The sequence below is a fragment of the Gadus macrocephalus genome, chromosome 14 (genome assembly GCF_031168955.1).
Source record: "Gadus macrocephalus chromosome 14, ASM3116895v1".
Lineage (NCBI taxonomy): Eukaryota > Metazoa > Chordata > Actinopteri > Gadiformes > Gadidae > Gadus > Gadus macrocephalus.
In genome coordinates this window covers 20,717,886-20,745,650 of record NC_082395.1, presented here as the reverse complement: position 1 = coordinate 20,745,650, position 27,765 = coordinate 20,717,886, and the positions used below count along the sequence as shown (strand labels likewise).

Here is a 27,765-nt window from a genome sequence, read left to right as displayed (position 1 = left end):
CCACTCACCGCGGCCTCAGTGTAGTTTTTCCCACCGCGGCTTTAGCGTTAAGGGCTTTTAATGGTTCCACGTTCCCGCAACGCCATGACCACGCAGACGCCTCAACGCAGTCGTGAACGTTTACAGGATTTAGTAAGAGGACCAATCACAGCCCTTGCTGCGGCGTCCCACGACGGAAAGTTACGATTTTTGGGAGGCGAACGTCCGGCCCTTGCGGTGGACGCAAGGAGGGTATGCAAGGACGTAAGGGGTCCGTAACCCCCTGGCGTTGCGGGAACGTGGAACCATAAAAAGCCCTTATTCTACTCACCGCTTCGTCAGTGTAGTAGGCCCTACCACTGACTGCGGCTTTAGTGTAGTTTTACTGGTCGCAGCTTCAGTGTAGGTCTATTCATCATGGCTACCAGCTGTCGGTGGATTCTGAAGCGCTATGCCCGTTTTCTGCCAGGGTCGAAAGGTGAAGGAGATAAGTGGAAGGTAACTTAGCTTTACTCTCGACTTTGATAAGTGGAAGGTCACTTAACTTTACTCTCGTTTACTCTTCAACATTTGATTCAAGCTAGGAACTAAACTACCTAGCCTAAACCTACAGGTGATCTCCCATACAGCTGGCTAAACCATTTGTAGGCTATATCAATGTAAACAAATGCTAATTTCTTTCAATTTTATAAACTGATGGGTGCTCTGAATTCAGGAATACCCCAGCCTGGTCCATGATAATGGAGATTTTGGTTACTGTGTTCACGTCTATGGCGATCAGGTATTTGAAGCAGAGGGCAGTAAACGTGAGCTGGTGCTGACCATCGTGGAGTCTGGACACATGCTGGTGTCCCTTGGACAGGAGCTCTTGGTAAGCAGGCCAGGCTACATCTGATCATACAATCTCCCTTTTACCTTTTTAATTTGTCCAGTGTGATTTACAAAGATTTTTAAGGTGACGTTGAATGACAATGATAGGCTAACATGCTTAAGAATATCATACTGGAAAGGACATTGAATGGATGCGTGCGTAAGACTGTATATATATATATATATATATATATATCCTCTTCATGCATATGTTAGTATGAGACTGTTTTTTTACCCCTTCCAATAAGTAGACCCATATGAAACGCTGCTGATTTATAGGAGTATACTCTGCCAGATTTAATGAGCCCATGGCTTTCCAGATGAAACCGTTTTTTTGAAGTCTGTAGGAAATATTCTGCACAACAGTCTGACATTTTACCCCAAATCTCTGGGGCAAGGACCCGTCAGGCCTGTTAATTTCAGGTTTACTTGGGTACAGGTTAAAAAGATAGTGCCATCACTATTTTGGGCTGTTCTGCTGTTTGGGCAGAAAAAGTTATTACCCCTTAGGGCGAATGGACATTTGGACAGAAATACGGCCACTAGGAAACGCCTTGTTGACCATCAGTATACAAATAGCCGCTCTAGTTGATATGCGGCATGGAACATTGTTTTGGCATTTGTCGTCCTACTGCATCAGGGCACACTGACTTAAACTTTTCAATTCGCTGTGCAGGATCCCGCCTGGTTGCAGTCAGAACAAGAGGTGTTGGTACATTTTAAGCGTGACCTTTGAATCTGTGTACCCAGATCATGGCCAGATGCTTTTGTTATTGATGAGATCATTTTGCGGATCAGCAACGCAGTTGATACAATAAAAGGTTGACAATAGGCAGTGAAAATGTGATATTAATGAGTCACAGTGGGGGGACATTATAGAAGGTAGCTTGCTGCCCTGGAAAAAGCAGGAGCCTATTGGGCTAAAGAAGGTCTCATTAATGTTTTTTTGACAAGAGATACAGTTATCTTTGCCAGCCAGGGTACCCTGCTAGACAGATATCCAGGTCTGACCACTGAGAATTTTCACACTGGATGATAGACGGGTTTATTAGAGATTGGTCTCTGAAACTCTGAATCCTTCCTTTGTGAGAGCTTAGCGCTGCAGCCTACACATCCCGTCCATAGGTGACCTCTGACCCATTTCCTTTACCTTGAGCACAGCTGAATATTGATTGATTGAACTGAAAAGAATGTGCTTCTGTTGACTGCAAATAATTGTTGAAATGTAGAAAATATAGAATTATTAATGTCATTGTTAATTGCAATAATAAGAAAATCCTAACACAATAACACTTGTCTATCATTATGATTTTGTGCTTTTGAGACCAACTATTCACATATTTAACTACTACATGCATTCTTTTGTATACTCATAGACATGAAGCACGCACATTTATTATTACATTTTTGGGACGAGGTTCCTCTAGGTTATTAGCTAAGTTACTCTTGTGAGTGCTGAGATAATAATGTAATTGAGTAAATGGAGACCCCTGCAGACAAGTTTATGTATCTTCTCCCTATCTTCATCCCAACCACCAGCTTGTGGATGAGAGCTGTTACCTGTATTTTAAGAGCCCAGTTGCAGTGTATTGTGGTTATATAAAAATATTGTTTGCTTGGAAATGATTGATCATCATTGGTAATAGATTTTGGGACGCCTTGAGTAACTCATCAGTATCTTATGATTTACATTAACTTTGTTAATGTTAATATTATGTTATATAATAATAATAATAATACCGGTAATTGTTTTCTTTCAGGAAGGAATATCTTTAATTGGGGCAACAGAATTTCTCAAAGTACAGAGGAAAAAAGATAGCCTGCTTTTTCGTTGTGCTGTAAAGGTCAGTTGCTTTTGTGTCTGTCAACGCCTACGATTGCTAGAGTTTAGTCCGTCAAAGGCTTTGTGGATGTGCCTTCCTCACATCTTAAAGGTCCCATGACATGCTATTTTATGTATTCTTTAATATAGGTATTAGTGGGCAACTAACACAGTATTCAAAGACGTTCCCTAAATTCAGCCGTGGTGCAGAGTTACAGCCACTCCGAGCTAGTCGCACATTGAGCTTCCCCCAAATGCGCTGTTTCGGTGGGCGTGTCAAGGAGGAGGGTGGGGGTGTGGCCCTGAGCAGCTTGCAGCCACCATGCGCTCTGTTTACAGTGGATGTATCGCAATGGCGAGCCGCACACAGCCTTTAGCCGTGTTCTGTAAATATTCTAGAACACACGGGAGTCCTGGAGCTCTATATCTAAATATTATCATATAGCCTACACAGATATCTATATCATATAATATATATTATCACGGCCAAAAGCTGTGTGAGCCGATATTATGAATCTCAAACGACCGCGTTGGGTTCTCCGACGTTCCTGGTTCTTCAACGTCCACATCAATGTGAATACACACACTGTAACGCAAGTGTTTCTTGTCGGTTCTTTGACGTGTCTTGTATTTCCACAACGAGACTGTCGTGGGGGTTATCTGAGCCATGGTTGAGAAGGAATTGGGGGAAAGGAACTTTGATTTGACTCGCTGAAGTACATGAACTGCGACATGGCGCCGGTTGCCGCGAGGCACCATCGCCCGGCAGCGGGCAGCCGGCAGCGCGCGGTTCAGTCGACTTCAGGTTGATGTGAAAGTGGAAGAACCAGAGACGTCGCAGAACCCGACAAAGTCGTTTGTGATTCATAATATCGTCTGGAGGCGCACACAATATGTTATATGATATAGATATCTATGTATTATATGATATTATTTAGATATAGAGCTCCAGGACTGTAACGCAAGTGTTGTACACTTCCTTGTTATTTGGATAACCGTTCTGCTGTTGGTGTGATGGCGCATAACACGTCGGACTCTCGTATCTGGTATTTCTACAACGAGACTCGTATTGGGGGTTATCTCAGCCAAGGTTGAGAATGAATTGGGGGGAAGGAACTTTGGCTTTGACTCCCTCAAGAACATGAACCACGACATGGAGGAGAAAGGGATTGTTGGCGGCGAATGTCTCCCGCTTGAGCCCCGCTGAGGGACCACAGGCGGAGGTGCATAAGCGCTGCCCGGCAAAGATCCCTTTCTCCTCCTTGTCGTGGTTCATGTTCTTGAGGGAGTCAAAGCCAAAGTTCCTTCCCCCCAATTCATTCTCAACCTTGGCTGAGATAACCCCCAATACGAGTCTCGTTGTAGAAATACCAGATACGAGAGTCCGACGTGTTGCGCCATCACACCAACAGCAGAACGGTTATCCAAATAACAAGGAAGTGTACAACACTTGCGTTACAGTCCTGGAGCTCTATATCTAAATAATATCATATAATACATAGATATCTATATCATATAACATATTGTGTGCGCCTCCAGACGATATTATGAATCACAAACGACTTTGTCGGGTTCTGCGACGTCTCTGGTTCTTCCACTTTCACATCAACCTGAAGTCGACTGAACCGCGCGCTGCCTGCGGCCGGCTGCCCGCGGCCGGCTGCCCGCTGCCGGGCGATGGTGCCTCGCGGCAACCGGCGGCATGTCGCAGTTCATGTACTTCACCGAGTCAAACCAAAGTTCCTTTCCCCCAATTCCTTCTCAACCATGGCTTAGATAACCCCCACGACAGTCTCGTTGTGGAAATACAAGACACGTCAAAGAACCGACAAGAAACACTTGCGTTACAGTGTGTGTATTCACACACACACATGTGGCGCTCGCACGGTCGAGTCTCATTGGCGGGCCAACGTCTCTGGGCGGGCCAGGCAGAGTAAGGGGAGGAGCTGAGATTCCTCATGACGTCATGAGCACAGATTTCCAAATCAGCGCGCTTGAGCCTCCGTTTTTTCAAAGGCGAGCAGAACAGCTAGTGCTCGTTTTACACCAAACGCAAGTTTTAGCCACTGGGGGACCATAGGCAGGCTAGGGGAACTCATATTTATGTTAGAAAACCTCATAAATTGAGATTTTCATGTCATGGGACCTTTAAACATGGAAATAACGCTTACGTTTTAACCGACAGAGGCCAGTGGATCAGATAGATATTTAGTGGTTTTATTTGAATGCCTAATGTAAAAACAGGAATTTAAATCCAGGGCACATCAGCTCCTTCAAGGCCAGTGCGTCGTGTTGTCTCCAGGGAGAGAGCCGGCTGATGCGGATGCAGTTTGGTGGTAGCAAAGCTGAGGCTCAGGAGGAGTGCTCCAGCGCTGTTGTCAAGCTGACTGAGTACCTGCCTGTCACCACTCAAGATGAGACAGCATCACCTTCCTCCTGTGTCTCTGCGCTGCCAAATCAGCCCCCTACTGCGACGACCACAACAACAGAGCAGGTAACCCACATCACAACAAATAACTGTGTGTGTGTGTGTGTGTGTGTGTGTGTGTGTATTTGTGTGTGTGTGTGTGTGTGAGCGTGTGTGTGTGTGTGTGTGTGTGTGTGTGTGTGTGTGTGTGTGTGTGTGTGTGTGTGTGTGTGTGTGTGTGTGTGTGTGTGTGTGTGTGTGTGTGTGTGTGTGTGTGTGTGTGTGTGTGTGTTCACACACACACACACACACAAACACACCACTGTGTGTGACACTGTGCTGTGAACAAGCCCCTCAGTCCTAGATCAGAAATGGAACTTCCATGGAAAGTCCCCCCTTACAGTTCTTGCAACAAGCTAGATCTAGAATTGTGCCAGATGTGTGACTGTAAACATTCATGGCTTTGATTCTTCTGGCATATGTTCTTCAGTGAACAACCAACCCACAACACTTTTCTGAACAAGGTTTGAATATAGTGTCTCTATGTTAAGAAGAGCACCATTGTTACCTGCTCAAGTGTCCCCACTAGATGGCACTCTTGACACTATTGTCCTTGCCTCTTAGAGGTGGCTTAGCGGTGAGGATGAGGCACATACCCCATTACAGTAGGATAACAATTTATATATATATATTATCTTAATGCATGGCTAACCTTCCCTTATATACAAATACCTGTTTTACCTGGACTCCTCAACAAACTACTAGTACGTGTCCCAAGCACAGACCTTCCCTCTAGCTCTAACACCCCATGAATAAATACATTTCTGTGGCCATGTTTTAAGGATTCCACCTGAGGGTTTTGGCATTCGAAGAACTAATCCCAGACCGTCTTAAGCCTTATTTGTTATTATTTATTTTTTTAAACACGCATTTCATGTATTTGTACTCCTTTTCTGGAGTGAGTGTATATATACATGCTAAGTGCAAATTATATGGTTTGCATGAAAGAGCAGTGCCCTGGAAGCAGGAACAGATCCAGTCGAAAACAGGAATGCTTATTGTGAGGCACAGAGTTGAAAGTGTGACCTTTATGGTGTAGTGGGACACACTGAGAGAGCCTGCCGTGGAGATATACTGGGAACCTTTGATGGGTTGGAATCCTTCAATTAATAATGAAGTGATTGATTAGACATTTCACCCTCCGGTTACATGGCCGGCTATTACGACCCCTCTGCTGTCTGCTGTGTTTTACTGTGTGAACAGACTGCACAGAGGGAGCCGGTGACAAGTGAACCCGAGACGGTACATGGATCCTTGTCCATCCAACGTCTCGCCCAGGTATCTATGCACTATAGTGAAGAATGGGAAAAGACTTGCACCGTTAATTTAAATGGGGTTTATTTCAATGCAAGTCGTTTACTGAAAACACTTACGCAGCTACAGTATTTTTTAATCAACCATTTTCTTCGATCACAATAAAGCTGTGTTATTTTTGTCTGATTTGGGTTATTCCAGGTCTTAAATTAATAAACACTGCCAGGTTTTTCGGGCTACCCATGCAGCTAACCAGCAGTTTTGACTCATTAGCTATGCTAATTAGCAAATCCAGCTGGCTGACTCAAAATATTGAGAAGGACTTGACACTGCATTTCCCCCCCGTCTTTTCTCACCGGTAAAAATGTGCAATTTGCTTTGTTTTCTACTTCAAAGCCCTATTCAACACAATTCTGTACTGCTGATTTCATATGCTAACACGATAGGGGTGGAGTGGGGTTACAGAGCTGTGTTTCTGGATGGTACTCCCAGTCTAAGGTCCTTCCCCCACCGATGTCTCGCAGCACTTCATCGGGCAGCAGGGCCTGTCCCTGCCCCTGGTGTACCGCCACAGTCCCCTGCCAGCAGGCGACCTGGAGCCCTTCCTGCGGGCCTGTCTGCTGGACTCCAGCTTCCCCGCCTTTGTGGAGGAGGTGGAGGGCGAGATGAGGAAGCTGCTTCTGGACTGATCTCCACAGCGGAGGGAGTGAAGGTCAAATCAGGTCATCCGTTATCTTCTCTTCTTACTGTGTGTGCGTAGGCCGAGCTTGTGTGTCGGTGGTATGGAGATGTTGATTACATCATACCGTTATTTCATGCTGTTTATATGTTTTGTTAAACGGGGTGACTGGCTAGTGTTCATTTTTTGATCTATGTTATTTGCTTTGTCCGACGATGACCATGAACAACGCGATGACTTTGTTTTATAGGTTTTTTTTATTTAGAAAAAAAATATTGGTCTCATTTGTAAGATCGTGGCTCGTTACTGTGGTCCCTCATTCCAAACCCAAGTCAGGTCCATTTGCACCTCAACACACATAGATACACTGTATTGATAGGAGTCATGCAGCTACAGCAGTGTATTTTGCTAGTCAGCTTCCAAGTGTTCCCACGATATTAAAGCTTCACTGAGTATAACAAACTGCCCTCCATATATCTATTTATGAATACATATTGCATAGGATTATAGCCATGCTGTACATTTGAAGAGAGAGAAAAATAAAGATAAAAATCAATCCATTAAATTGGGAAATATAAAAATTATTTTTTTTTTTTACAGATTTGCTATCATTTGAACACTCATACCGCAACATATACAAGACACCTAAGATAATCTGGAAAAAAATAATCATAATACACTTTTTCATTAGCTAGTTTTAACACACAATAGTCATTTTCTTTAATCACTCTCAGTTAAATACTGCCACAGTCATTGAAGCCCTTGCCTCACCATAAAAGTTGCGTTAAAAGTGGACTCTAGTCACAAAATCAAACATACTTAAATGACCATGATATGCTGTACAAACCTTTCAAGAATATACCGATATCTTTTTGTTAAATTCAAGATGACTCCATAAAAAAGGAAGGGAAAATAGGTCATTCGGACGCAAAAAAGCCACATACTAGTACATGAGGGATAACCACAGAAAATGTATATTCTGAGCATCCTATTGCGTAATTATATTGCATGCATTTTACATGATATGTAATACAAAAAGGATCACCTCATTGGAGGACAGGGTAAATGAAAAAAAGGGAGACATCAACAGCACATTAAAAATGTGTTCACCTCTGCGGGGGTTTAGTCTTTGTATTCAGGCTTGAAATCGTTCTTCTATTAAGACTGAATAAGGCATGCTTAAGACAGCCGTTATGTTCATTTTGTTGCCAGTGTTATGCTGATATTGTTTCACCAAGAGAGACAAGAAATGCTTTATTAAAAACATCTTGGGAGTTCCCACCATCTTCTGATACCTTCATGCGGTCAGAGTATGTTGTGCAGCCATCACATCTATGGAAAACGAGAATGAAAGTAAGCTCCCCAAGTTTGGTGTGCAATGCTCTTTTCCCCCATAATATAGCAAGTAACAAGTACGTACCCTATTTCTGATTCCTCTGGCGAATATTTTTCTCTTTGTGGTTGTTTGTTGAATTTGTTTTTCTGGAAACCAGACAGACCACATGGTTATTGACAGTTTGTGCCCAAGCACTGAAGATTGATTTTTTATATTGACAATAGAGCGATGAAAGTATTGATCTACTTACATTGGTACAGCTGGTTCGTCGTCTTAAATTGGCAAGAAAAGAGGAAAGAAATCAGAAAACACATTTAAGACACTTGTTACCCAAGCGTTGTCATACGGCCAATTCGGTTCAGCTTTCTGAATAGCAAGGCTGACTAATTAAAAATGAACAAATTAGATAGGTGTAAAGATTTTTTTGTCTCTACATTTATTAAATTACACCCCACAATATGGCCCAGCGTATTGATACGATTAATTTTGCGAGAAGGTCAAGCTCTAAGAATGAACCAAATGTAATAAGCCATGTTCTTTCTCCATTGAACAAAAACCCGGATAAAAATCCTATCCCCCATGCTATGAATTATTCAACTGACATGCCATTTCATAAAACTCCAAAATCACAATCAAACGGACAAGACGGATGGCGTTCAAACCCTTCGGAGAAGATTGCCATTAACCAACAGTTGAGACGGGCGCGGCAGAAGAATGTCATCGCAGTGAGTGACGGATAGTTCAAAGACCTGTGGTCTGATGTCGACTTGGTGGGCGGTGTTGATCATATGGATGAGGATGCTTCAACAGGTAAGAAACCCTTGGCTGTGGGCTGTGTTCCCATCAACATGCAGCTCGGGAGACGTAGGCAGCGGCAGAAGCATTCCAAATCATTATCGCGGTGGCTCGTTTTATGGCAGTTATAATGTTAGATGACGGGGAATGATTGTGCAGCTAATGGGTAGAATAGATAATGTGCGGACTGACATACACCAACAATCCCACCATCCTCGTTTCTGTTTAGTCGTAATGGAGCTAATCCTATGTTTTAAAGCAGCGATTTAGCAGGTCCGTGATGTAAATACAGATTAGTCGTACATGGGGTTGGCACTAGAATAACAGCCTGTAAGTGCATGCATGAACACTATTTATTCATGTTTTTTAGCCTACAAATTCTGGCCCAAAAAGAATGAAGCATAAACCTTTTACCGATTTTTTTGAAAACCGAAATGACCCTCGTTCAAGACCACTCAAGTATTGCTCGAGTGTTAAAAGGCTCCTTAACCATCATGGGGACATGATTTATAATGCGTGCAGAGTAGGCCAAGAACAAAGCCCCCCAGGAATACATGATGCTAAAGGGATATTTAGAGAGGTTGTAGAGAGATAGAGTGGGGAGTCCTCGTTTCTGATTTGAATGGCGTCAATATGGGAAATATAATCCACCATCCAATATAATCCATTCAAGTACACTACGCAGAATGCTGCAGACATATTTGATTTACATATTGGCTCAATAACGTACCAATAGGAATCATTTATGGAAACAACGATGTTCTAACGTATTTTTGTCAGGCTAAGATTTATCTAGGCCATTACACCATCACATGTATACTAGGATAGCTACATTTTTGATAAGCAAAGACCACTGCTTTTAGATTAATTTTAAGGCTAGAAAAAAACACACAAACCAACACAGCAATCTCTGAAAGCATGCATAAGCACTCACTTACCACCCATTTAGATTATGATGCCATTTGGAAGGAGGGGAAGATTAAATCATATTAATTAAATGCCTTGCCTTGCCTATTAATTTATACACTCAACCCTGTGGTAAGGCAATGGGATGATGAATTGATCTGTTTGTTATTGAATATGGTTGGGAAAATTATATTTTATTGTAGCCATTAGCACATTACCAAAATAGTAAACTCTTGGAAAGGTTAGCTGTGGTACCCCCTGTTGTTTACCTAATGTGCAGCTGTAAAGGTCAAGTTGTCATTCAACTCAAAATGTGTATACTTGTACACCAAAATGTCCCTCCTTTGTCAGTCGACATGCAAAAGAGGCAAATCTATTGAAGAGATAAATAATGCCTTACTTCTTGCAAAATTAAGCAAATAAACATATTCAGTGATTATGTAGCGTGTGATCTAATAAGCTGATTAGTAACAGTCTTTCTAACAGCTGTGGACTTTACATCCCAGCCTCTTGTGCGATAGTAACATTATGTTACTTCAGTGCACTGCTAAAGATAGATGTACCAGCAAATGCTGCAGGCAAGGAACTAGCATAATATCTGAGTAAAACTTCCCAATCATACTTTCTAATCTCAAGTCTATGCTTAATCAAAGTACTTTCAAACTGATAGTTTGACATTTATTTAAATGTGTTAAAAATACAGCATTCTGTAATTTAATAAATCCTAAATGTGCATGTACTTTTTTCAGCTTTGGATAATCTGCATGAGATTTCCTCGTTTTTTATTTGAGCTGCGATTCATAGACACCACACCTTAAGCATTGAGCAGCCTTCATACCATTTGATTATCGTCTCTTACCGTCCATGATTTCGTCAGGCTTCTTGCGCTTTTCGTAGACAACGATAATGATAACTAGGATGATGACTTCGGCCAAAACACCGAGGAAAGGCCAAAGCGGTGCCAGCAAGCTGCGCACCCGTAGAATAGTGGTGGTTCCACTGGTGCCGATCATGTTGGTGGCATTGCAATGGTACTCCCCTGGGTCCGTGGTTATGTCCAAGTTCAGGACATTCAGCTCTGTGTAGTTGTCACGGTTCGTAATGAAGAACCTTCCAGAAGAGTTATCGATGTCCTGGAACACAAGGTTCAATCCACAATGTTATGGGACCTTGTATACAACATCGCAAACACGCGCATGAAAACATAAAACATGAACAGATAAATCAATTTTAAGTGAAGGTATTGTCCTCAGACAGTGGCGTACCGTGTAGAATATTCCATCTAGTTTTCGCCATGTCCAGACTGGGTGCGGGTATCCAACAGACTTACAGTACATTGTTGCATTTTCTCCCTCTTTTTTATTTTCACTTCTCTTGTGGCCAGTAATGTCAGGTGCAGCTGGAAGGATAAAGTCATTGAAACAGTTAAGACACATACCATTTGGGGCAGCAATTAAGACTCAAATTCCCTAAGGCTGCATTCTAACTGGGACCAGGTGGTATAAACAAATGTGTGAAACGCAATTCTACCGTACTATTGTTTCCTTTTCACTGTAAGGTGCATTTCTCTGTAGACTCACAAACTGGCCGATCGTGACAAAACTTGGGAATTAAAGCGGACACACTTCAGGAGGCTGTTGCTAACCGGGCCGTTTTCGAGCCAGGTTTTGAACCTGAACGGCTCAGGCTCATGTGTAAAAAAAAGTGCACTAAATCTCCTGTATTAGATATTTGTATATTTTATTTAGACCCCTCTAATGCCGACTAAGTCTGGGTCTTGGTATGTCCGTGCTAAATACAAGCTCTTTGGCTTGACAATCTGGGACGGACCCCGATGCACCGATGCACAATACTGGGCCGGTTCATAAGAGTTGCGTCCCTATCAGTCTGTATAAAGGTTGTAAGGGGAATACGTCCCGATGTCAACGCAGTGCGGTGTGCAAACTTACATGGCTCAAGACGGCTTGAAAAATGGTTAACAGAGAGGAAAAAAGGCTGCCTGATTTTTACACATTTTGCACTCCCGGCCATATAATTAGGTTAAATAGTTAACAGTGGTGCGTTATATCATCAGGATATACTAGCAGGAGCTGGTTAAACATGTTGAGCCGTTTATGGGGACACCATCCAAATGTATAGAGTCCAGCGCGAGGAGAGTGAAGCCAGCCGGAGCTAAACCTAAACTATAACTAACTAACCCACTAACCGTTCATGTCAGGGCAGATATTCATATTAGGGCATGGACAAGGAACAGAGCAGCTGATGTCATAGCGAGCCTACCCTTGGGTAAAAAAGAATATATAGCACTGAACCGTGAGCAAAAAACAAGAAACAAAGCAAACCCTGACTCATCTGAACCGTTACACCCCTAGTCCATTTGACTCAAAAACACAATTCAAATCAGGTCAGACTTATCTGACTTAATATAATAAAGGGAACAGGATCAAGAGATATTTGAACAGATTTCTAAAAAACTACCTCTCCCTGACCAGAAGTTTGTCAAACCTAGGCGTTACAATACAACCTAACCTTTGGATATCGTGGGCGCGATTAGACTGTAAATGTTATACGTTCAATTTACCAGTGCCTTCTGAAAATTTCAACCTGAATGGCACTATATTTACTCTTATTTACTACACGAAAACAACAATACTTATTAGGCATCAGAGAGAGAAGGGCTTCCGTTTCTTAATAATACTTGCTATATGATGAAAATCATAGCAAGTCTGCAGCAAAGCTTTGTTTTTGTTTGTTTGGCACTGTGCATTGCACAAGATGAAAATCAAAATCTGGTGCAAACCAGAAGGGGATATGTGATGACATCACACCAATGTAATGCTGCGTGGGTGCTGTGCATGTGGGGGAGGGGCCAAGATCCCCTCCCCCACACAAAAAGCATACAAAAAGTGTAGACCTGTGTCATTTTGTATGTAAAATATTTTATCAAAAATATGTAAAAGTTACCAAGACAAATTTGTAATTATGTAATCAGACAGTCGAGTTACAATCTGAGGAGGACAGGCTCACTGCACCATCGGCATAGCATACAAAATTCAATGGCTGATGCTCATTGAATAATGCTGATGACTGACAGCGCTGAGACAGCCCTCTGAGTGGTGCTAAAAACCTGGAGAAGCCACTATTTCACACTCCTGACTGCCTGTGATTACTAATCCTTAGCCGATGTAGGGTGCTACTTTATGAATATCAGCTCAACGTGAGGATGAGCTAGGTCATAGCTGTTAATAAGACTTGAATGAAATGAGATTAATGTGACGTCACGTCACAGATTAAAGAAATTGACTGACTTGTCTGCTCTTTCTGCATGTTGCTTTCAATTGTTACCAGTGTATATTATTATAATACATTTTGTAATTAATTATTGACAGACATTTTGAAACACTAAATAAAAATAAATGTCAAATTAATACAGCCATTGCAATTTTGAGAACTATGGAGGGTAAAATGTTTATCTGTGGCCCGGCTTAGTAACACAGACAATACTCCTCTGCTCTCATAAAGATGGCTGGGACGGGATTCAGAACCTTAATCCCACCACATCACACAGCACTCCATCTGTTGCCTCTGAGCTCAGTCCTATAAGGATGAGACTGCCAAGGACATTGTAGGCGCGGATCTTGGTGAACTGCAGTCATGGGCACACACTAAGGAGCTCTATCTATGCTATAATGATGCAGTGATCGCCACCATCCATCAAGACACACAATTTAAAAGATAATAATAAGGAATGTCGATGCACATTACATTACAGCAATCGCCACGACACAATAAAACGACAGCAACGCCAAATTATAGAGAGCCAAACGCATCGCATCTCCGGAGAACTGACAAGTGTCAAGTTTGGCTCACAGACCGCCAGTCTGCCAAATGGTAGGACACTGAAGTTCGAATGGCAGTCAGCTCTGTCATCTTACCAGGCAATGAAGTCAGAACACACATGGCCATCACCCATTATGTAATCAGACAGTCGAGTTACAATCTGAGGAGGACAGGCTCACTGCACCATCGGCATAGCATACAAAATTCGCTAGGGACATGGGAGCTAGCCCTAAAACTAGCTTTTCTCTTTCCACTGCCTTATTTCAGATAACTGCTGAGTTGTCAAGATTTTGTGAAATAGACAAGGTAGAGGCATTCTGGTGGGCTGTATATCACATCATTAAAAAAGACTGTAATAGTGCACACATATTTTTGCTTTCGATTATCATGGGAGGTATGCTAATGTGCAGTTCGTTACACACATGTAAGAGTAAAGCAGCATAGAAACGTGTAATAAGAAACTCCTCTATCAAATTGAGCGAGAGTAGCGCTGTAGCATTGTGAGACGAGACTTGGTTAGTGAGTGTGTGCTTAGTAGGTGGCTGCACCTTCTGCTGCATTGTTTCCTCAGTGAAGGCTGAGATTGACAACAGCCTCGGGACGGCTCCATGTCCTTAACCACGCACTAGATGAACGCAAACAACTTCCCACTCATAGCTTTAGGTTTTCTAGTGAACCCTCGGCTTTTTCCCTCTTTTCCTTCCTCTAGGTGATATTAAATGCACAATATTTTGGGCTTTTGTAGTCTCAACATTTTCAGTAACGTCTGTCAATGTTTGTAATGCATCAGGAGATCTTACCTTTTACTTCAATGGTAGTGTTAGCATTTGGTGCCTTCTCAAATGTGTAAACACACATGTATTCCCCAGCGTCATCTGCCTTGGCTTTTTTGATTCTGCATTAACACACACACACACACACATACACACACAATATATAACTATCATATACTATTTCCAAATTATTCTGGAGAAAGCATTTTAATTAGGCATATATTGTGTTCTATTACAAAATCTATCTTTGGATTAATCAAGGAAGGGCTGTTCTGTTCCTTTTTGAGTACCTAGTTAATTTGAAATCTGCAGTCCCTGGTTTTATTCTAAAGCAATGTGACAAGCCTCACACCGATGGGTCTTATTTTGTTGCAAGGAAGAGTTTGTGGAACGTCAACAGGGGTTACATCACAGCGTTCCTCCTCAGTCCACACTATGCCTCAGCTGAAACTAACGACTAGTTAGCACCTGGGGGTGACATGCCTCATAGGTCTAGGCATCCTAGTTGTGCCAAGTGTTGGCAAGGCGGGGATAAGTGAACTTTATGTTTAAAATACTACATCGTGGCTATATAAGGAGGTTGCATTCAGTAATCAACAGTCGACTTAGGTATTAGCTAGGTCTTGAAGGGCTCTCTTGTCATTACGTTTGTGACATTTCTCAACAGACAAACAGGATTCTGCCCTACCTGTGCGACGTGTCTTTATTCTTGGTCCGCGTTGTATCTATCTCCACCCCGTTCTTCATCCAGAAGCTTTCCTGGGGGACGTTGTCAGTGGTGGTCAGGTTGCACCACATGGTGAAGGGCTGGGCATGTGTTTCGGCTGACAGTATGATCTGATCGCTGGCATTGATCTTTGGCTCTGGAAGACACACCATCAGAACGGTTAAATTGACACAGGCACAGCGATGTAGTACCTCACATGCCAGCTGCAGGCTGAGTGCCTGTTCCCAAGATCTGCGTAGGAGGCTGGTCATGAACCAAACACAATTGCATGCAACACTCTGTATTGACGAAACAAAGCACAATCCTATCCTAACAGCTATGTATATATCATATTTATACACATACATACATACATACATACATACATACATACATACATACATACATACATACATACATACATACATACATACATACATACATACATACATACATACATACATACATACATACATACATACATACATACATACATACATACATATGCACACATATGCAAGTTAATATGTAAAGAAAAAAATATATTTGTTTGCTTCTCATATTCAACGCTGAATCCTGCATACATTTGCTGTATTTTCTTTTTTATACGATAGTATATGATGTATCTTTTCTGTGGTAAACAAAAATGCTCAACCCAAAACCTTAACTTGCCCACCTGACTACGCGAATAGCATTGAGCTGGCAGAAGCTAGCAGGGCTCTATTTGGATCTGCTAAGCTGCTTACAGCTACATTCAATACACACACCAGCATTTTAATTCTACTACAAAATTATCTCTGTAGCCACGACCATTTTTTACGGTTTGAAGCTTTAAATAGATTATTTATCCAGAGAGATTGTTTTGTGTACTGAAATAAAGCATAGTGCAAACGTTACAATTCCATTCAGAATGTGTACTTTTAACATTAAATATAGATATAGAAAAAATATGGCCCTGAAATAGCCTCAGTACTCTGTTGGAGCACTGGTGATATGACCTTTTTAACAGGCCTCGAGCAATCAAGCTATCAGAAGATGAGAATGTACAGTAGACTTCTTTGGTGTTATCTTTAAACACGATCGAATGGTCCTTTTGTCATTTAAATCCCATTGACATGATTCCTGTGCTTCAGACCCAAGCAGCTAGCCTTCTCCATGTCTATGCAGCAGCCGCGCTGTACTCAGCAATGTCAGGGTCTGTCTCTCAAGGACATTGTGGGAGGCCGGAAGTGTCATCAGCCTCAGCACCCTCCCCTCTGCTACGAGGCGTGAGGAGAAGGCTTCCACTGCCTTCGCCCCTCCTCCCCCAAGGCGGGCCCAACCGTTGCAACCATGGAAACCCGGAGGGGAGGAGCCGAGGGGCGGGGCATCGTAATCTTACTATTGGCTGCCGCTGCAAGCGTGCCTGCAAACCTAGTGGGGGAGCTGCTGGTGCCGATGACTGAGTGACTTCTATTAGCATTCATGGCTCCTTTATCATGCAGTTCTGTATCTCTAACAATAGCCAGGGGGATCTCTTCCTCTCTTTCTCATGCAAAACCTTGTGGTCTAATAATAGCATGTTCGGGACATGGGCACACACAAAACATTAGTTACATAAATTAACATTTGACAAAGATGGCACAGTGGTCCACAGGCCATTTTCACTAAAGGTTGTTTGTAGGGCACCTGCACAGAGAAAACAAATCAATGAGATGAAAAAGTATACACAGCGTGACCAGTGAGCTGATCTTATTGCAGTATTTAGGGAGGGGCGACTATTTGATTGTATTTCACATTAAAAACATATCATCTTGACATTTTAGCACATTACAGTAGCTGCCTTTCCAGAGGGATTCCCAGTAGCGCCCTTAGCATACACAGAGAATATGTCCCCATGTTCTTGAGCTCACACATCATACGAGGGTGTTGTTTTCAAGGAATCTGTTTCTCTTTCTCTGACAAATCTAATAATCATTTTCATTATCGTCAATGTAACATATAATAAATCACATGTTTGCTATTAACTGCACACAAGGGTTTCACCCCAAATGTCATCCTGTCGTGGTTTGAGCAGCATACACATTGTTAAGATTTGTTGTTCCCAGTTTCAAATTAAACCCACAGTCAAACGTCCTTTGCAAGGGAATGAATGACAATATATTGTACTAAAATAGAACAACAGCTATAAACAAACACAGCCTCAAATGATCAACACCTACAGGGCAGCTCCATTGGTGCACGTTCCCCAGCTTCAAACTATACATACACATGAACGGGCAACTATGTATAGCCTGTTATATACATGTAATATCGTCAACATGTACATGCATATAAGAACGTTTCATTTCTGTGATGACATAATAAACCAAAAAGATATTCCAAATGGTGGCTTCCCAAATGGTACAATATCCATCTTCTATGTACTTATTGAACCATTCGTTTCACAGACCTTACAGGAATTGGAATAAAATATATTACTCTGCAACACTACATAATACATTACGCTGAAAGATGACTACAGGGTTAAAAAAGAAAAAACCGGTTTAATATTCACAGTTGGAGAAAACCTATAGGTGAATTGGAATCTGAAGGTAAGAAAATTGTCTGCGGCTCTTACCGAGCCTACTGTGAGTATGCAGCCTTAACTTCTCCCTTAGACCAACTCCTGGTCTGATGGAAAGGTTTCAGTTGGCTTTCAGTGAACTGCAGAAGTGGGAGGATATAATGTCATTACTGATTCACAGCTTCACCCTTAATGGCTAAGAAGGCAAATGGTTATGTGGTCCATGGAGAAACCATCTCTCGCAAAACTTGCTATAATGCTCTCCTGGAGCATTATAAAGACTGGATCAGCGGAAGCGAATACTTTTATCAGTAAAGATTTGACATCATGGGTCACTCCTAAGACATCAACAGCCTTTTGCCTTCTTAGGGTCAATATTCTAACACTTGCTTGGAGCAAAAGCCAATCCAAAGCAACACCAGTATTCAAAGCGCCGCGACTTTAAAAAACGACCAAAAGAAAAAAACAGAAATTGCTTGGGGTTGCAATGCAATGGGAATGCGGATGAATGCACAGGTCATCGGTAGCATCAAACAAAAAAGTGAACCACGACACAAAAAAGCAGCACGGTACACACGAAGAAAGGACGGTTTACTGTGCTACACTTTGATCATGTTTCTCACACAAAAGGGGAAACAACAATCCAAAAAATACGTGCTCGTTGCGGGTTTCGGTTCATGTCTGGTCAGGGCTGTCCAGGGCTGTGTGTGTGTGTGTGGGGGGGGGGGGGGAGGGGTTTAACTGGGGACATCTAGGTTGTTCAACTCACTCTGTAGCACTGTAATGGTGGCCTGGGCGCGGATCCAGCTCAGGGCGGGGTTTTGTCGGTGGTCATTGCGCTTCGGGTCGTTGCTGGCTCGGCACTCATAGGTCCCCGAGTCCTCCAGAGTGAGCCGCGTGATGCCGAGCACGCTCACGCAGTTGGCCCCGTGCGCCGTGTTAATAGTAACCCGCCGTTTGCGGGCCCCGCCCCACAGCTGCTTAAAGGAGTCCGCCCGGTTGATTTCGGCGTACCACCACTGGATCTCCGGGACGGGGTTACCGACCACGTCGCAGTACAGCTCAAAGGTGTCCCCTGTCAGCTTGATCTCAGACATTGGCGACTTCACAAACCCGGCTGGAGAGGGGAAATCGCATCAGGCAGGGAAAGGAAAAGGAGTAGGAGAAGAGTTAGAGCGTTAAAGAGGTTGAGGAAGACAAAATAGAGTTGATGGTTAAAAACTAGTGCTGTCAGTTTAACGCGTTATTAACGGCGTTAATGCAAACCAATTTTAACAGCGTAAATTTTTTTAGCGCGTGATTAACGCTCTTTTGGCTTGGCAAACTTTGTACTTTTTTCACCTGCTGTCTAGCAAGTCACGTTAGTGTGTGTGTGTGTGTTTGTGTGTGTGTGTGTAGGCGTTATTCAATAGCCTGGTAATGTGTATAGGCCTACGTACGGTAGGAATATTCATACTGGTTCAAATAATAAATGTTAAAGTATTTCCCATCTTTGCTGAGCAAGAGTTTTGTTCGAAAGTTCAGTTATTGAAACAAATAAAAGCCTGGGCTATTGACGTTTCACGATAGGCCTACAACTGCGGGTCTCTCTTCTTACTGTCCTTAACGCTCTCTGATCTCACTAAAAGGCTAGCAGCACGAAATCAAGGGATATTTAGAATGGAAAAAAAAAATAGATTAATCGCGAGTTAACTATGACATTAATGCAATTAAATATTTTAATCACTGGACAGCACTAGTGAAAACAGAATCAGAAGGAAACGAGGGCAAACAAGAAAGCAGAAATGAATCACCTCTTGAACCCAGTTAGTCACCAAATGTTAGTCAAAGTTGTGTCCCTTTTCCCTAATGTCGTCAAATAAGGTTTTGTGTTGTTGGCCTACCGATTTAGTCAACATTGCTAAAGTCACCTTTACCCAACAGCCCCTTTGAGAAGAGGTACTCCAGTAGTACTACATATTTGGTCCACCATAATACAGATAAAAGAAATATGAATTACATAATCTGTCTGTAGCTTTAAACCAAACTTGATGTTTAGCCCCTGACAGCCCATTTCAGAGAGTTTCATTTATTATTTCTTTGGCCAAGCAAGTATACAATCATCGTGGCAAAAAGGGTATGTCGTTGGTGTGAGTCACTGCTGACTGGCCAAAGCTCGGGATTTAAACCTATACATACACAAAATAATTGTTGTGTAGCGTTAGAGAAATGTAAGATAATACCACAGATATTGTTCATGCCTTGGTATTTATAGTCTTAATTTAAAAAAGTACATTTGTACCTTGAATTCCAAGTCAACACATTCAGTCAGTAATGATTATTTTCATGAATCTCCTAAACTCAGTTGTTATTGTGATGGTAGATTGTCTTTCAACATAAGCACAAACTAAAGAGAGACAGGTTTTTGGTGTATGAGCTCTCTATAATTTCATTGCTGGATTTGAGCGTTGCTTGAGCCGATGATAAATCATGTGACGAGTCACAATCAGTGGTTTGGAATTTTTCCCTCAAGCTTAACTTGTCTAAATGACAGCCCAACACCGTGGGTATGTACATGCCAATCCATCTACTGGAATATAAAGCCAACCTTACCACACACATGCATAATAATAATTTCACCAGTCCAAAACAACATCATTTTGAGCATGCAGTTTGTTGAAGAGGAAGTGAGAATTTTGTGAGTTTGAAAATGTTAAAATCTGCTTTAATTTTGTTTGTTTGTACAATCTGGCTTCATTTTCTGATCACTTACTATTCTATGTTCCCTCCTTTAACTGTTAGTCTTTGTTCTATTGACATGTTCTGCTGTGGGGTGACTTCAAGGCTTATTAGAAGTAAGGGTTAAGTGTTTAGGCCAAATCCCATTTCTACCCCTGACCCCCTTCAAAACAAGGGGGAGGGGTAAGGGTAAGGGGTAGAAATGGGATTGGGCCTTAGTGTGTCATATGCCAGAAGTCACCACAGGAAGCTCCCTGTGGTTTTTGGATACAACCTGCAAGTTTTGCATTAAGGTGATTTAAGTAAGTGTATTTCACCATTGTGTCCCTATGTCAATTTAGGTGATTATTGCATTAAATGCATATGTGCATTTAAAATGATGTACATACGGTACCCCTAACCCTGCACTCGACCAAGTTAGTATGACGGAGTACCATTGCTTTAAGGCATCACCCTAGCAGCCCATTATTATTAGTAGGTAGAGATCCTTGATTTGGGAGGAGGAGCGTGAATAGTTGGTTAGTGAGGAAAGAGAAGTCGAGACGCCGGCGGTAGAAAAGGAACGCAGCATACGAGACTGAGATGTCGCCCCGGATAGCGTGATTACAAACAACACATGCATTAACCAAACAATACAAACGTGGCCCGAACCTTGACGAGCGAATGGTTCAGATGTTCTGCGTGAACCGTTCCATCCCTAGTGACTCCCCAATCCACTGGCACCACAATTAAACTCCTCGTAAGACCCAACACCTGGGTCCCGGGCCTCTCTGATCACCCTCTGGACACAGCTGTTAACCACATCCGAATATATCAACAAATACATCAAGGTAGAACATGATTATAACTTATTACATATTTAATTATATAACGTAATATAACAATTCAGAAACTAATAATTTACAGGTCAGCCCAGAGCACACAGAGGAAATGACAAGCCCTTATGCAATGAATCCCGACTTTCTTTTGTATTGAAATTGTATTACAAGCCAGTAGAAATAGGAAGATAGCTTGTTTAGAGTCAGTCATAATTCATTGTACTTCCTCATTAAAAGTAGTCAAGCAGCTTTCTGCACCTCTTGTAAAACAAACATCCCAGAAGATTGCCAAACAGGCTGTGCCAGTCTTTAGAAGAAGCTTCATACACTGCCGTGAACAAAGCATTGATCGGGTGTGTACCATGAAGGCAGGGAGCCACTGTGCCAAGACCAGTCTATGATTCATAGCCAACGAAATGATCAGGATGATTACTTGTACCTTCACCAAGAAGGACTCTCATTATATTGGGTAGCCCGGCCTTCATCTAAAACCTGGCAGAATTATAATAAGTAGCTTTTGCGTCGCTTCTCTCGAAACATCTGGGCCTATCAAACTCGCACTATAATCCCAGAGGGAGAAGAAAGGCACAGCTACCTACTGTTACACTGGGGTGAGACTGTTAGTGTGGTATTAAATTAGAACATTTTGCAACCAACTAGATTGAATGTTTCAGCTCGGACGAAGGCTAAGGTAGTAATAGGTATCATAGTACATCAAGTAGTGTACATTCCTATACACAAAGTGTATACCAGGGAGAATAGTGAAACACATTCTGATAATAAGGAGTCTTTAGGACACAACAATATTTCTGCTACAAGCTCAACTGGCTGTTTGCCTGAAACCAAAATGGTTAAAGGAGTAGACCCTTGGAAAGGTTATTTTATTCAACACTTAACGAAATGTGCTCATGGATTTGTGTGACAAAATAAAAGCATTTCATTAAATGGTGGCTTACTTGATGAAGAGTCATTATTTAATCAAACCATTGTGAAACATTGTAGCAACAATAATAGCCCTCTATGGAGATCTGTGGTTTTGTACATTAATGAAGAGACCACAAATTCCTGTTACAAGGAAGGCCAGCATTTTGATAATCATTCTAGCCGGAGAAAATAATGGAATGGACATAAAACATCGATAGATGCCTAACTCTAGCTAATCTACAGTGTATGCACATCTAAATGCCAAACTGACCATTACCTACAAATTCAAAAACCTCGTGGCATAACTATATTGTATTTGTAATTAACATCTGACTAATTTTGTGTTGGCAGTCACCCTTTATTTACACCGGGGGAAGTGGGGCAAGAGAGAGAGAGAGAGAGAGAGACAGAGAGAGATTGAGTGAGAGACCTCCCTTGAGAACTAAGAGCAGAACACACACTGCCACCATGCAGCCTGAGTGAGTCAGCTGCTTGCCTACAACCTGGCTTCTGGTCCTGCGTCCCACATCACACACAAAACAGGCAGCTACTGGAAAAAAGCCCTGAGGCGACTGAAGGGGTACCATGCTGGGCAATCTGTTTATCTGCGCACGCATTATGTGCCGGTGTATATGTCGTTGATGCAAATACACCATTATCATCATCCACCCGAAACTACAATGCAATGCAACCGCAGCTACTAGTTGCAAAGGCAGTGTTTCCAGAGCAGGAAGTGTGTGGGGTGGGCGCCTACAGAGGCTGTCAATCCTAGGAGCTGTCGCTCATCATCCAACAGACGTGGTAAATTAGATATCGTTTCCAATAACACCTACAGCGGACAGGAATGCTATAATCTTCCAGCCACACAAACCATTCAACACTTCCTGGGTGCTCCTTCTCAAGGTCACGGAGACAGATATTACTAATGACTGGCGAGAAAGCCGGGCTGCATTTCCCCCAGCACCTTGTCATTGGAGAATCTCTACTGACGCTAAAAATAGCAGCGGCAGTGAAAGATAATTCTCCCAGAATTCCTAAATGTGACCAATTATTATTGCCAATATATTTGTCTGCTTAGAAGCAGGCGAAAGGCTGGCTCACAGACTGAAGGGATGAAATGCATCAGTGGGCAGAGGTTTGCACTCTGTTGTGGTGGTGTGGAATGAGTGTCTTTAATGCATATGCTCACACTAACTCAGGTCGTGGGCTGCATCTCACATCAATGCAGTTTATTCAGTTGGTTTCACGGGATATACAAACGTGACTCTTGTGGGAGTTCTAAGTCATCTATACGCATGAGTCAACGGCTACAGTATTTTGAATTGTATGACTGCATTACCATATCCAAGCTGGGTAGAAACTCTATATAGTTGGGCGAAGACATCATGTTTATAAAATAACTTACTAACAGTATGTTTGTTAATGTATGATATTCCAATGCTTGGTCATCTGTATAATCACAATCATAAGAAATGCCAGCCTATTATATGAACGTATGATGAGAATAAAAAACATACAGGGATTCATAAAATATTAATGACCCATTTATTTATAGGTAACTCTCCTCATTCACTAGATGTACAGCGACTAACCGGCTGGCCTAGTTCGCTGTCATTTATTTAAGAGTCTTCTATACAACAACTATAAATTGTGAGTATTATCAAGTCTAATTTTTTCCATTTTGGGCCGGTTGTATAACGATGATGCAGACGGAGGGGGTTTGCCGTCGGTTAAATCGTCAGGGATGACATGTGTAGGAAGATCCCACTAAGTAAGCACATTAAGTTTTACCACTGACATTCAAGACTGCAGCTGTCCATTTATGCTGTGTAAGGCTGTTCTGTAGACTGCCACTCCATTGTTAGCATGGTACCAATTCACCATTTCTGTTCCTGCAGAGTTTTTTGTGGAAAAACTTGGTATTCCGCGGTGGCAAGAATAACTCCACCCAAAAAGAGCAACGCTCATGAAGGCTAATCAATGACTCAGAGAGTTGCTCAATGTTCTGTCAACCATTAACTCTCCCCTGGTGTAACTTTGCCCACAAGCAGCTTCTCATGGCTGGAGTTAGCCCCAGAGGACATGGGCTGACCGGCTGTGCAGCACGACCTCGGTATTGTCGACATGGACGTCGTGAGTGGGTTGCTTTTATTCTATAGAAATAAACACACTAGCATAATGCAAACACCTGCAGTGAAAGGCTACCTAGTGGAGCTTTAATAATGACGGCATCATCAAAAAGCCACGAAAAATGACAATTCAGGTTATTGATTAGTATTGACCTTCTCAAGGTCAATATTTGTTGACATGCTTGAGATCCGCATTCGATTTATTGATCAGCCATGGTTTTTGATAAATGCCCATATAGTCATTTTGGGACGTGGACATCATATGGGGCTTACTCTTTTGTATTATTGGTAAATAAAGGTGAACAAAGAGATGATAAACGTCAATGAAGGTGTTATTATACACAGAATATATATAATGTAATCTGACCTTATGGCAAGATAATACACGTATCATGTGTAGTATGTAGGGGGAAAGCATTGTCGAGCACCAAGGCAGTGGGTCGGCCTGGCCACAACCCATCACCAGTCTTGGTATTCATCTTTTAAACACATTGACCAACCCGGCCTGCTAGAATATAAACAGTGCAGAGCAGCTCACTGAGACCTCAGAAAGGGTTGCACAAGGAAGCCATCCATTAAGGGTTAATGGATTCACTACCACAAAAGACCTTAAAGCCTCAGTTCTCGGTGCGGCTTCTTGGGGGATAAAAATAGATCAGGGCAGAATGGACAGATGCTATTTACAGTCCTCCAAATATCTGTCAAAGAATCTGGCCGTCCTTGCTCTCGCCAGGTCGAGGGAATGTGAAGGACTGGAAAAACTCCCCTTTACTTCGCTCATGCGGTGATTACATCTCGTGCACTTCTTAATTACAATTCTCTCCACATTGCTGCCTCCACTGTGAAATACCACCGAGGAAAATGTACATGATGGCAGGCGTCAATCAACCCTCAATCTGAACTGGGGGAGATAAATAAGTAGGACTGATTCAGAGACCCTATTAGCATATTGCCATGGATATTGAAAAAGTAAATCCTGCCTTAAAGGAAAACTATGTGAGAAACATATCTCTCCATCCCGCTCTATCTTTATGATAAAGAACGTGCATATTAGTGACAGGTTGGCACCAGTGTGTCTCACATTAACCCCTGGGGTTCTCTGTGCGACTGTGTGTCTGTGTGGGGGTTTGTGTCCTTGTGCTTATGTTTTTGTGTGTTGAGAATTAGGCCGCTAGCACTGGGTAAGGACTTGCCAAGTGTTGGGAATGCCTTTGCAGAAGCTTACTCAAACAACACGGGGCTTAACATTGTATTTGATTTTCCACCCAGATGCGAACACTAAAGGAGGATTCCGTGTGAATTCCATTTCCAACCTGAGATCACCGAATACGGAGATATGATGTGAAGTCAAGGAACACACTCGGTTACATAACCGCTGCAGGGTCCGGGACTACGTTGTGGTGGTGTTTCCCTTTACACATGGCTTAGAAAAGTTGCTTTCCTTTCGTTTTGATGGATACTGATTATACACAATATGGTTATGTAACAAGATTCTAAATGATATCTCAAAGCCACAATTGAGCATGTGCATGCAACAATATGTCCTTCCTATTATTGAGCCTAAAAACCAACCTGTTCTCAGTGTTAAGAATCTCGAAGAAATGTGTTGAAGGACACCACCATTGACTCTTTTCTATGATAATCTAACCCATGGTCAAAACATAGTTACTGTATGTTGACATCATAGGGATGTCACCATATAGGCCTTGCTTTTGCAAACAAAAATGAAAATTATTACGGTATATATATATATAATATATAACATATTGCATTTAGATTTGCACATAGATCAGGAACCCGATTGAACATACGAGTCATAACACTTGCAGTGGTTGCAATGTTGCATGGTCGAAAAAGGTCATTCATAGTATTCAGCAAAGGCCTGCAGGTTAGTCTACCCAACCCACCTGCAGAACGACATGCCGTAGACAGGGAGACACTGATAGCCGACCTATTCTTAACGAATTATATAATTATTCCGACATACACTGTCAGGATAACGACCGAGTTTTGCCCCACGAAGCACAACCCGTTGTATAATAGCGCTGGCATAAAAAACAAAGCTGTAAATAACAATAAATCACAGCGATCCCCTTCCACTGTTGATTCTGTGTGGACCGCTAAACGCACAGACGTCACTTTGCGACTAGTTTAGTATCACGATGCTTTCCCTTGTCGTGATGCCCAATCCGCCGAAAACCGTTGCATTGGACATGTTGATGGATGCACTGGGGGGGTGCGTTCATTCTACGCCGACTGTGAGATTCGTGATTAAATCGTTGATATGTGTCTGTGTTTGTGTATCTGCGAGCGTGTGTCTGTTTGTCTGTCTGTGTGTGTAAAGTCGTCGTCCAGCATTCCGCCCTAGCGAGGTGCTCCTCCGGGCGGTAGTGTCTCCAGTCCCCGGTTAACGAGAGATGTGTGGCGCGGTCGCGTCCCCATCACGGTTAACGCTAGATTTCCGTGGGGCGGTCGTGTCCCCACTGCGCCCGGTTAACGCTAGATTTCCGTGGCGCGGTCGCGTCCCCAGCCAAGTTAACGATAGATTTCCGTGGCACGGTCGCGTCCCCTCTCTTACCGTTCTGCGCCCAGGTGAAGGGTAGCAGCATCGCGTGCCCCAGGAGGACCACCGCGACCACCGCTGTTCTGGAATGCATTCTCCCGGCTCGACGAGAGGACCGATGGGGGTCTTGGCAGAACGAATGGAGGAAGAAGAAGAGGAAGTCAATCACTGAATAGGCTACAGTAACTAAAGAGATGGTCTGGACATAGCACCGAGTTTTGCAAAACGTGGCGATGAGGATCAGGTGAATGACTTGTGGGCTGTCACGGAAGAGGCCAGCGACTCAGGGATGTCAAAATCTAAAATCTGGCCCTGGGAGGTGAGGGTTCCGCGGTTAGATCGCAGAGGAGAAGTCTCCCTGTGTGCTGATCTGGTCCTCGATCGTAGTTCGGTGATTTCAAAGATGCGCAGAGCGATGCGCAGTGGCGCTGTAGCGTTTACAGCTCGGCGATTAAAGGGGCAATGTTTTTATTTTTATAGACACAAAACGAGTCAAACAGCTGTGTTAAGACGGTGTTGAGCGGTCAATAAAGATACCCCGGTAGTATGGATTGAGTGTGAGTGACAGCCAGGGCAGGGTTGGTAGCGGTCGTTCGCGTCACCTGCTCACGACTCACGACCCCCGCTGATGCACTACTACT

At 42.7% G+C, this 27,765-nt stretch overlaps 3 protein-coding genes across 5 annotated transcripts in view; 2 read left to right on the top strand and 1 right to left on the bottom strand.

Moving 5' to 3' along the window:
- Nucleotides 1-116, top strand: part of LOC132472463 (potassium/sodium hyperpolarization-activated cyclic nucleotide-gated channel 4-like) — a 67,475-nt gene extending 67,359 nt beyond the window's left edge. The window contains 1 exon segment of the mRNA XM_060072070.1: nt 97-116. Within this exon segment, the coding sequence (XP_059928053.1) occupies nt 97-116 (20 nt within the window).
- On the top strand, nt 1-7,989 carry rec114 (REC114 meiotic recombination protein). Its single transcript, XM_060072056.1, has 6 exons — nt 1-477; nt 761-850; nt 2,610-2,693; nt 4,974-5,165; nt 6,342-6,416; nt 6,917-7,989. The coding sequence occupies exons 1-6, from the start codon at nt 397-399 to the stop codon at nt 7,079-7,081; spliced, it is 687 nt and encodes a 228-aa protein (XP_059928039.1). The 5' UTR covers nt 1-396; the 3' UTR covers nt 7,082-7,989.
- On the bottom strand, nt 7,310-27,537 carry nptnb (neuroplastin b). 3 transcript variants are annotated; one of them, XM_060072045.1, is made up of 9 exons: nt 27,140-27,537; nt 18,742-19,089; nt 15,410-15,584; nt 14,749-14,843; nt 11,374-11,507; nt 10,968-11,241; nt 8,658-8,679; nt 8,492-8,553; nt 7,310-8,403 (listed from the first exon to the last, which is right to left on the bottom strand). In XM_060072045.1, exons 1-8 carry the CDS (start codon nt 27,216-27,218, stop codon nt 8,493-8,495), a joined length of 1,188 nt encoding a protein of 395 aa, XP_059928028.1. In that variant the 5' UTR covers nt 27,219-27,537; the 3' UTR covers nt 7,310-8,403; nt 8,492. The 3 variants fall into 3 exon arrangements, with proteins under 3 accessions (XP_059928028.1, XP_059928029.1, XP_059928030.1); XM_060072046.1 differs by lacking the exon at nt 27,140-27,537 and adding an exon at nt 21,342-21,486; XM_060072047.1 differs by lacking the exon at nt 18,742-19,089 and having other exon boundaries at nt 27,140-27,534.
- Nucleotides 27,538-27,765: the final 228 nt, after the last annotated feature.